This window comes from Manduca sexta, chromosome 20 (assembly GCF_014839805.1).
Source record: "Manduca sexta isolate Smith_Timp_Sample1 chromosome 20, JHU_Msex_v1.0, whole genome shotgun sequence".
Lineage (NCBI taxonomy): Eukaryota > Metazoa > Arthropoda > Insecta > Lepidoptera > Sphingidae > Manduca > Manduca sexta.
In genome coordinates, this window is record NC_051134.1 from 7,279,860 (window position 1) to 7,292,137 (window position 12,278).

Below are 12,278 nucleotides of genomic sequence, written 5' to 3' on the forward strand. Positions count from 1 at the left end.
CCCTTATCATATCATGGGATGGCATACACACGGTGGAAAGTGGGTACCTGTTGCGCCTCTACCTACACTTCCAGGGATATAAGGTGTGAGTGTGTGTATATAATATGTAATGGATAAGCTTGTAGCATATTTGTATTAGTTGCATCACCATCTTCCCCATTGGCGATAAACCCAGTTTAAAAATCATACATATATAATATTATTTCAGTAATTCTTATTTGACCTTTCTCTAGTTATTGTAGACTTTGTTTTATGGAAGATCATATTATTGCATGTATTGTTAAATATATAGATCCCAGCAAGACATCCATATCAAGGATATCAATGAACTTAAATACTATTTGACTTTAAATTATGTAAGCCAATAAATGTTTAACAATATTATTCCAATATTTGAACTGACCCTTCTCCGCGGTATATCGGGAAACATACCAGTTTAAATATTCCGTTCCGGTAATCGATCCCGCGACCCGACTCGGCCGTAAATCGGCTTTATTATGTATGAAATATTCCGATGGTAAAGGATGCTCTATTGTATATTTAAACCACCATTAAACCCTCTTAAATATTTATTCTGTCTTAACACATTATAAAATGAATAATAGGAAGTTTGTTAGATACAACAGTAACATGTAACTAAAACTGAACTGAAACTTAGTATCAAGAAATAATAGGAATAAAAATAACGTAAGAATGTTTACGCAATTGTGAGATATCGACATAAGACAAAATTTTAGATTTTATCGCTATTTTCGGAAAAGCCACAATTCTATCCAGCTGGGTACAAAATACAGCCGGTACCTAACCTGTAAAAAAAACCAGCTCACATTGACTTTAGATTACTTCTAAACGAGCTCTATTTTAAGTGCAAAAGTTTTAATAGCCCATAATGAAAGTAACACGCGTCTACCTTTGAAGGTGTGACCTCAGAAGGTCGGAGGTCTGTTAGTCATGTCTACTCGCAGTAACCGGTGTCGTGGCTCTGCGCACTAAACTAAATCCACATTAGTCACGATAGCTGGAATCGACCCCCGTCTGTACCGTAGTGTTGTTCTTTAGTTGTTTATGTACAGATTTTATATGGAATCAGGGATAAATCGAGGAAGCAATTATTGTTATTAATAATTGTTTTCCATATCTGTCAAAATCATCGTTGTGTATGTTCAGAAGAGGTAACTTTGTCAAGCAATAATTGACATACGATCATTGATCCGTCCAATTGAGGCTTTAACATCTGAATGTATCAAACACTGTCTACTATTTTTTCCAGTTGCAACACTGCCTAGTATTTTTAATAACAAAGCGCTATAGTATGTAATATTGAACTTGTAATTTAGTCTGGGTACGTACCACTATACTGTTTATTTCTGTCGTAAAAGGAATATAATTATTTTCTTATTAAAAAATTAGCAGCCAATATAATTCTTGTTATTTATTAGAATATTTAATGTATCAGAATCATGATTGATGGCGATCTCATTTGATTATGATTAGTTCAATATTGTAATTTCCTACAGTACTGTAATTTTCTTGTCACATGCAATTAATATTATAAATGTGAAAGCGAAGATGTTTGCTAAACATTCACAAGAAAATCGCAAATGCATATGGATAAAATTAGTAAAGAGAACTAAAGATAGGCCATAATATGGTTTCTTATCATTAACCTGGACAAACACAGTCAAATTCAATCTATAAAAAATAAACAGATATTTTTCCAAGGAAAGACTCACCAAGCGAAATCACAATCAATAGAAAATTGTACAATAAATTTCAATGATTGAAATGTCTTATAATCTTTACAGTGCGTCGCGCGTTATCACAATGCAGCACGGAGTTTTGCGCGGGCGCATCCCATGTGGGACCCGCGTTGGACGCATAACGAGTGTAATTAACTACCGCGACGGAGCGACGCACTGTTTAATACTGGTTTCGGGAGATGTTATACATATATTAGACCAGATTACTTTTTAAAGTATGTTATAAATCAGTCACGTTGGTCGAGAAGTCTCGTTGCCTTTTATTGTTATAAAGGAATTATGATCATATGTTTCTCGCTATTTCAAACAAACAAACACTAGCAAAACAGGTGAATAGGCGGTTGGGAAACTAGACCGTGGCTTGATGCCCGCGTGTAAATGTGTCACATTAAAATTTGTTTTTATGCTTGTCAGTGAAAAAACCTTACTAACCCATTAGTGTGATGTTGTATACTGTTGTACAGTATTAAATATAAGTCTAAACACTGTATTGTTAAACTACATAGTTTTAAGCCTAACTAATATATTCATTGGCTTTTTGACCAAACTAGCTGTAATTAGGCAGTATTATTATTCCATACGTAATTATTATAGGTATGTATGTTTTGTCGTTTTATTTACTTCTGTCAGTCAGCGGTGTGTTCTCGTTTGATCTAATTTTAAAGATATTGGAGTCTGCATGATTATTATTTAACTTAATTTTTAATATTCATGATGACGAAGGTAGTGCATGTCGAATTTTTTTAATTTTAAGTTGTGTTGTGTGTATTCTCAGGCGTTGTATATAAGAACGACAAGATCATCTCACCATTCATTTACAAAAAATATTTTTTTTCGTTTCTGTATTTTTGAATCAAAATAAAATAATATATACCACAGACGGCAAAATTTACATATAACATGTTATGCTAGAAGGGATTTACTTAATCTGGCCGTAGCTTAGTCTCAAGGGTTGTTTACGACTCAGTCTATCTTCATACAAACACTAGATACCTAAAAAACGGGGCTATCACACAAGTGATGTCAACTAAAATTGTTGTAACGTCGACAAAAACAAATGAAATGTAAAAAGAAAATGGAAATATTTTAAACATTTGTAAAAATGCGAGCGTGCTCTATAATAATTTAGTAAGTCGTAACGGTAATGCTGTCTGGAAGTCACTTTCGCTATGATAAAGACGGAGATCGCATTCTTCCCCAAGTGCGAGCGAGAGAGGAGACAAGGTCGAAGGGTTTGGCGTGAGCAAAGGCAGTAAAACATCGGCCGTGGAGTCGAAATAATTCGGATTTAATTATCGAGACAGAGGGACGGATTCCAGTTTAGAAAGTGTTTCGTTTTGTTTTGTAGTTCTGACGAAATAAATATGCGTCGCGTCGCGTCGCGCCATTTCGTACTTGTCACGTGATGAATACAAGATGGCGGGAGATATGTCACTGGAACAGGGCTTTTATACATTTAAAGGATCGCTAAAATGTGGTCGATTTCTACTCTTCAAAGCCATTTTCACGCATAAAATAAATAATCTTCAAAGTGTAATCTTAAACTACGTGAACTCAAAACATCAACCGTTGTAACCATCCTATTTGAAGAAATAGTCTTAATACAATTTGTTACTTTGCAAACAAATTCAACTACAGGTTATTAGTTACCTACTTCATACTAATTAAATTAAGAGTAATTAATTTTTTTACACTGCACTATTATAAATTGCAGTGCACACAAGGAAAAACTAAGCTCGCAAGAGACTTTGTATCTACTCCGCGAAATACAATAATTGCGCCGAAACTACTTTGTACCAACAGTTTGTTTTGAGGAACGAAATGCTTCATAAGTAGAACCTCTAGGAGAATCTTAAAATATCTTGTGCATGTCTATCATTGGCCTAATATTTGAAATCTGTTAAATTCGATCACAAAACATAGTAAGCAATCAATATAAATTTGTATTTTCGACACTTAAATTACCTAAGATTGGAAATGAATAAATGAATGGTGAATTGTGTCAAACATGACGGCCAGCTCGACCCCAAATCAAAGAGAATGGAAATGAGCAAATCAATTCGGCGCTTTACTTTCAACTCTACCTACACTATTGAGTGTAAATATAGGCGTAAGGCGTGTGTCCAAACATTACTACTACTCCCTAAGGTAATGGTGATATTTTTGTAGAAACATTAAGATAATGAAATAGACGAATTAAGAACTGTCATTACACGGTGACCGCACCTATGAGAACTCGGAGTGACGTCATGAGCCCCAAGGGTACGAAGCACGTCACTACCATAAACTAAGTTAAGGGAATAACTTAACCCATTACTTAGAACATCAGCCGTAATTAATCTGCAATCAAATTTATGAGCTCGCTGGATAATCAGCGTTTGAGGGTTAGTGACTTGAAGGTGGCAGAGTTCATGAATTAATCAGAAAAGTGTTTCGACTGTCGTGGTAGAGTGGACGATGGACCACGAAGTATATTTTGCTAAGTGATATACATCTTTGATATTCGAAAATCTATTTGAATGGGTAAGAATTTTGTTTATTGTACCGCCAACAGCAGAATGTAAACATAGTTGAGTCGCAATAATACAACATTTATGTCAATTAAATTACCAAATTATACACCTTAGGACATGTAGCGTTTGTTGTGTTACATACAAATAGAATTCGAAAGTTCTATTTGGGACTTTTTTTTAACATGACACTTTACATAAGATATGTGCCCTCGCCTTGTTATTCAATTATTTAAATTAAGGCAATTTTTAATAATATTGTTGGTAAAAGCAAGTAAAGACGCATGCCCACACAAGTGTTTGCCAGACATAAAACGGACAAACTAGGAGGCAATAAAAAATTCAAATCTCGCAACAAAAGACCTTCCGTAGAACTAAAGCGGCCATCAAATGCAGACGGCTTCGCAAAAATACTATGAATAAAATGTATCGTAAAGTTTTATTTGTACGTTTAAACAATGTACGGCCGCGGCCGAAAATGCTCTCTCTAACTTTGGATGTAGAATGAAAACTTCTGAGACGGGCTAAGCACTGATAAATTTTTAATAGGATTGTTACATTGATTATTTTTTAATTTTATAAAATAAGTTAATAATATTTTTTTGTAATGAGATATCGCAAACTTACCAATTATATATTGTCACCGAGACGTCATCAGCATTTCTATCCAGACGTGCGAGGGAGATAGATATATATCTACAAACTTATGCTCTATAGTGTCCTTATTTAACTAACACAGTTTTTTTACCCGAACAATAAAAATAAATACCTTTGTTCGGCAAGGAAAAGTAACCTTCCATTAATTGATATAACAATACCATGCTCATTATATTTTATTATAACAGAAATAAATTCCATCGACCCATTAAAAATCCTATCGCATAACATGGTGAATAAATCCCGGCTTATTTCCACGAACGTGCCTATTATAGAGTTCCGTACGCATATTTTGAATACAGTCAGGAATAAAGTTTGGCTACAAATCACTGATGTCATAACTAGAAGCTCGGAGGTGATAAATCAGAGACGCCCCGACGGTGACCCTGGACAAGTCGGAACGAGGAATATGAGTGCAGTGTAGTTATCTCAGTTAATTATCAAATTGTATTAGTTGTTTAGGTGGAAAAGTTTTAAAAGACTTGATGGTTAGTGTTTATGATTAGGTACTTCGTAAAACAGACGGATGGACGCGAAATTCATTGAGAAGATTCAAGGAATATCAAGCTTTTCTAAGCGTAATTGATATTTACAAGTATTTAAAGTATTTCCCTGAAAAAAAATCTTTCGGTTTTTAAACACATCTGTCAACAACATCCATGATAAGTAGTGACACGCAACGTCATTGCCATTTTAAAAAAAATGTCAACACATTTTGTGTGTAAGCGTAGTAGAAAATAGTTTCATACAATTCTTCAAAGTGACTCATTATCCATATAACATATATTTTCCTTTCACTCACGACAACATAGCAAAATGGACCCAACATCTTGCAAACAATTTAAACTTATTTAAATTGTATTGAAAATAAATAATGTATGTATAATGGCGGTTAAGTGCGGCGGCGGGGCGGGGTGGGGCGGTGCAGGGAGGGGGAAAGAACGTATCATCACACGCACAAATAGTATGCGGCCTGCACTTATAAACTGTAGTATTAATAATGGCTATCATGGTAATGGTTGTTTCACAAAGCGAACGTGAGAGCACTTGTTCGATGTTAAAATACAAAAATCCGATGTAACAAAGTCTTTATAGCTTTAAAAACTGGTAAAGCTATACTATTTGTTCAGGCTCGTTCGAGATGCATAGAACTGCCTCAAATACAACAGATGTGAACTGAATTTACTGTTGCGCTCGCCCCTGTGTCATTCAAATCTATGCAGCCGCATACGTATGACTGGCTAATAAAATAAATATTCACACACATTTATATTACTACATAGTATAAAACAAAGTCGCTTTCTCTGTCCCTATGTGTGCTTAAATCTTTAAAATTACGCAAAAGGATTTTGATGCGGTTTTTTTTAATAGATAGAGTGATTCAAGAGGAAGGTTTATATGTATAATAATAACATCCATTAAATAGTGGAGAAATACTATTATTTTGTTATGTTATACCCGTGCGAAGCCAGAGCGGGCCGCCGTGGTTTTATATACAACGTTCACAGTTTTTATGTAGTGTATTTAGTATCAGCATTGCACCCGTGCGAAGCCGGGGCGGGTCGCTAGTCAATAATAAAAATGAAATACATGTAAATTTACGGACACATCAAACCCTAATTTACCTTTTATAAACATCTCTATAAAATTAACACTCAACTCTATGTATGAAAATAATACACCGTAGTCCAATAATAGCTTCCGGTCCATTAAACGGAGGCGCCAGCGGTAGCCGAACTAAATCATCGACCTCTGATTACAATATAAACGTTTAGATGCTGTGTCGCTCCGTGCTTCTGTTGTCTAAAGAAATATTTTTTGTATATGTGATTGCATTTTCTTACACAAACCGTGGATTTACATAAAGTATAAATATTTTCCGAGTGGTTTATTTATATCTTAATCTCGTTAATATGTATAGACTAGCAAGCGACAGGATTTCATCATTGAAGGCAATCTATACTTAGGAAATTTTAATATTCAAAAATAGGCGAAAATATTCTTAATGTTATTTTGAGCCCTGACTGGACATAGCGGCCTACCCTATACTTTTAAATGTTGTAGTGAAATGCAAAAAAGATGTTTATTAAGAAATGATCAAGTTATATCCAATATGGTCGTGGATTCGCCCGTTTTTACACAAACTAACTAAATTATTTGTTGGTGTCTCTCTATCTAGACCTGTATAAAAACAAAGGCCCAAAATATAAAGGGGTGGTATAATAACATCGTAATAGATTTAACGCGCTATCCATCACATCCGAATCCCGGGAGCGGTTATTAGAGTTAACGTTATTATGGTGTTTAAGGACCAAATGTAGAGTCCAGTAGAGGCAAAATATTAGTGTGTTTTGTTAATAACGTATTTTGGAATGGAATATTGTAGGTAGTCATTTTAAATACCATGTTTAGTTAAAAATGTAGTGTTTACCACCAAATTATGAATTAACGTAAGACTAAATGAAATGAATAATGTTGGTCGAGTTTGGTCAATACTATTTGTTTTTAAAAAGTTTGTAAAAAAAACACTGCTTCGCAAAATCTATAAATGACGAGCTTCCATACTGTTTAAAAGAATTATACACCCTATCAAAAATCATAAGTTTTTTAATGCGTAAACTTTTGTATATATAAAAACCATATGAATTAACCAGCAATAAATATGCAATTTGCCAATTTCCAACGCGTTAAGTCCTATTTGATTATCATCATACGATCTTGTTTTTCTTTAATAATTATAGACAATACAATATTATCATAGCATAGGTGTCGAGTGTGAGGTACGGCGGGTAAGGTACTCACCCAGAGAGGCGCGGAGGGCTGGAGCTGCGAGGCGAACGCCATTCGGAAAGCATCTCCCACCAGCGTGTTCAATTCCTCCGCCTGAAAACAAATTATTATAAATTGTATTAACCTGTAAATCGTCTAATACCTTAGTACAATCATCAGTGATTGAGAGTAAAAAGACTTTTCCACAAATGCTTAGCTAGTGTGGATTGGTAGACTTCATATTATTCTTAGATTTATTTAAAAGAATAATAATAGTAGGTAAAGAAGAAAATGGGCCTACTGCTGGTAAATGGTCAGCATTGTCATGACCATCGTCACTACTAAAGGAATGTTCCTTTAAAATATTATTATTATTTTTTAATCTTCGTTTTAATTTCGGGGTTTTTATCTTTAGCAGATATAACAACCCCATCGTTCTTTGTTACAAATGTAAATACAAAAGAAATAAAAATATTGTTTTTTTTTTAATATTTTGTTTACATTTTTTGACTTTGGTTAAAATTGACACAGGAGTTATTTGTTACAATGTTTCTCAATTTATATGAATATCACAATATCGAACGCCAACCACACGCTACGAAAAATTATTACGATCGCGTATAGTTCAAAAACTACCAATAGATCGTTTCATATTTTTCATTCTGTTTCGTCGAACGGGACAGATTTAAATCGCAGCATTTCAAACGGAACTGCATCAACATTTCTGTCATGTACGTGTGCAGAATAACATTAAATGCATGTCAGAAGCTGGAAAAACTAGACATTCGATAAAAATGAAAATCCATGTAAGTTTTTAAACAAAAAAAATACGATAAAGTATTTCAACACTTTATACAAAATAAAATTAGTAAGTGAATAATCAGTCATCTCCTATTTTTCTACCCTTAGGGTTAGAATTCTTGTTCAAAATTATTATGGAACAAACTTCGATGTTTATCTATTAAAAAAAGAATTATCAAAATTAATCCACTTTGTAAAAATTTATGCGTGGTCTAATATAAAAAATTACGTGTTGAATTGAGAACCTCCTCTGTTTTTTTCGTCGGTTTAAATTTTAATTGTAATGCCTTGGCTATGAACTCTAAAGTTTACTCTGAATGCGATTTCAAGGACAGTTAATGAAAAAATATATTTTTTATGCACACCTTACATTATTCATAATATTATATGCTATTCACCCTTACTCAACATTTCTGATACATATCAACTCTCGAACCGTAATACGCGTTAATCAAGACATCAAATGTTTGTCTATTAAAATCGAAAAATCTGCCTTAAATCCACCTGGGTTTGAATTCAGAATTCCTCGGATTTATATTAAAAATATTTTTCCACCCATTCTGATTCCGTGACAATGTCGAACCAATCTCTTGGAGTCGAGGCGACGTAACAATAGGCCATATCGATCACGAAGACGGCTCAGTAACGGGACTGCAACTATTAGACTCTATATTTTATACTTGAGTATAAACGAGTTAATAGCGTACAAAAGTTACGTACATCCTTTGGCTATATGTTGGTAATGATTTAAGTAATTGCTTTGTTAGTTTCTAGTTACGTAGAATTAATTGAGAGTTATGGGGACAAAATACTGATTTATAATGTTCACTGTTATACATTTTTAATATTTAAATTATAGAATGATTACGCCCCTGCTTTAGTGAAAAGGTACTATACATTCATTACATTGGTATCAAAGTTTACCTTTGATACCAATGTAATGAATTCTTTTGAAAATGTCGTATTTGTTCCCTTATTAGGTAGTGTGACCAAAGAAAGACCGGTTGCTAATAAGACCTACCATTCATGTGTATGGTATTTTTTTGTGTTGTAGTGCAAAAACTTACCATTATCTTTTGTTCGTTTACCTTTTTTTATATAATTTAATAATATTAATGACATATTGGAATGTAATCAAAGGCCATTCTCTATACAAATATTTTAAAATTAGGGGGGCTATCAACAATCGGCTTACCTTACTACAAAATTAATCATGCATTGAGCTAACTATAAGTAGCGACCAGCTTATGTTGATTTAATAATACGCACATCAGTAGCGATCTAGTGGTTATCGTCATTAAGTATGAAAAAAGTGCCAAAAACGCGTAAACTTGCACTTGGACATATATTTAGGTAACAACTTTAGCATCCAAGTTTTAATGGATCGTGCTAGAAGCGACCGCAGTCTTGAATACTTCTAAGCCTCTGTGAAACTTTAAGCGTGTCTGTTTCTCGCACCGGGACAGATGGTGTCTCATGGAGTCTGTAGTCGCGTAGGAAGCGAAAAAATTGTACTTTGTGCCGCGAACCGGTTGTGTACTTTTATTTTATTGCCCAGGTGGGATTTGTGGATTTAAATTAGTGGTTTCATTTCTTCGTTTACAGCTACGTTGTTATACATGGCTGTTTATTTTTTTTTTTCAATAATGTAATCTTTATAATAATACCAGCCCTGTATTATATACTTGCCCACTGCTGAGCACGGGCTTATTCTACTACTGAGAGGTAATCCTTATATTTTCATCTTAATATGCACTAGATCAGGATGAAATAATTACACTATATGTATCTTTTCGCGTAAACGACGCTGACATTTTGCAAGTTTTTGTTTTACATTTCTTTTGGTATCTTTTGGTACACATATATGCATAATCTTACTATAATTATTATACGACTAATATTAAACTTACCACCTGCTATAACTATTTACTTATAATAAGGCATATATAAATACAATTTCCGTATACCGAAAGTATTTAAAACAACACATTACCATTCAAAAGCGACATTTAAAATCCAATGTCTTATTCAATATTACTATGGAATGTCAAATATCTTATAGGAATGTTATTTTTATCTTGCACATTAACCGGTGTAGAACAATTACTACTCGTTACAGGGTAAATTGTACCTTATTTGCATGTACGAAGGCGGTATGTTGGTTGGTGCAGCGAGGCGTGTAAGTAGGCCCATGTGCAGTGGGTGTAAGTGATATGAGGACAGCGTCACTCGCCCACGTACAGTCGTGACGTAGTAGTGGTGCGCTTAAGGTAATAAGCGGAGCGGGATAATAGTATTTTTATACGTGCACGGCAAAGTGAGCCCAACGCACCAGATGGTAAGTGACGTGATGTCCAATAGAATGTCGATTCATGAGTGATGATAACCCTCGACAGTCGACACAATTATGCCGGCCTGTTGGAACCAAATATACACAGGTTGATCCCGGAACATTATGGCGTTTTAACACCTTGTGTACGGTGATTACCATCCGGACGGATATAAAATATATCCTACCACCAGCAATGTTAAATAACCGCACTTTTATTTATGTTGAAACAATATTTTTAAAGTAAAAATGAGGAGGCCAATTTTTTACAGATCATAAATAAGAATTCGAAGATTATTATTCCATGTACAATTTTCGTGACCATAGAAAACATCAAAACTGTCGCTTCACGTCCCTGTCTGTGAGGCATTGGCAATAGCCAAGACCAACCTTCCCGTCTGCTTGGTGCCGCAAATTTGTTTTGCTTTCCTGTGGTTTTATAATGGCAGTGTCGTTGCGAGGAAATTAAACGTTTCCTTTTACGGCAAATGTACAACTCCTCGGACATTTCAAAGATAATTATTTACAATCGGCTTAACATTTACGAACTGCTATAAAAATCTCAGCAAACCGCCTCCGCTTATCACAATAGTCGTCGTTCAGAAAGTGACACGACGTAAGACATCTGAGAACAATCGTTATACATAGGTGTTTATTGTCGAGTGACGACTCCGTGACGGGACGGACACGCACCCGAGCGTGACGCTTGGAATCATTGTCTAGACTTAGGGCTTCACAATTAGTGCTTACATAGCCTAAATATTTGGAGTTTGGCCAAACTTTTATGTGAAATTGGATCTACGAGATCTGATCTGATGAGAATTTTTACGCTTATACAATATTGTGAATAATGAACTCGGGCTATGAGATGGATATGAAAAGAGGGACCATTGATTCGATGCCCACACATGAATGCTATATTTTGTGCCTGGTGGTTGTGGAAACAAAATAATATTATGATGGCATTTTCAGTCGTTATTTATTTATATAATATATCATCTTCCACTTATTCAGGCATTAGATATTCCGCCTCAGTGCCTACAAATTATCGTCCTGGCTTGAATGGCATACAAATTGCATCACAACAAGAGTAAAATAGTGGTAGATATACAATAAGCGATGATACCTAATCAACAGACATACGAAACCAACTTAACATAGTTTTTAACATTTGAGTTAATGAAACAGTATGCATAACTGACGCGAACTAATTCAAACAACATTTAGACAACGGGACGTATCGGTAGCGTCCAATTTCCTGTTTACACGAGAAATATGGCGTCACAACGCGACCGCGCTGTTTATTTATATTATTACTGACGGTGGGAAGTGGGGCCGCCAGCGATGGTTAACGGTAAGAGATGGTAAGGGAGTGGAATATGTACTTTTCGATTTTTTCTTTCGTAGAGCAAAGGATTATAATGCAACCGAAGGATTCTGTGAGAGGTAAAG

The 12,278-nt window shown here is 34.7% G+C and overlaps 1 protein-coding gene across 1 annotated transcript in view; it reads right to left on the minus strand.

The window, feature by feature from the left end:
• LOC115448595 overlaps nucleotides 1–12,278 on the minus strand; it is a 124,312-nt gene that overhangs the window by 11,471 nt on the left and 100,563 nt on the right. The window contains exon 5 of the mRNA XM_037440777.1: nucleotides 7,730–7,810. Within this exon, the coding sequence (XP_037296674.1) occupies nucleotides 7,730–7,810 (81 nt within the window). The remainder of the gene's footprint in view (nucleotides 1–7,729; nucleotides 7,811–12,278) is intronic.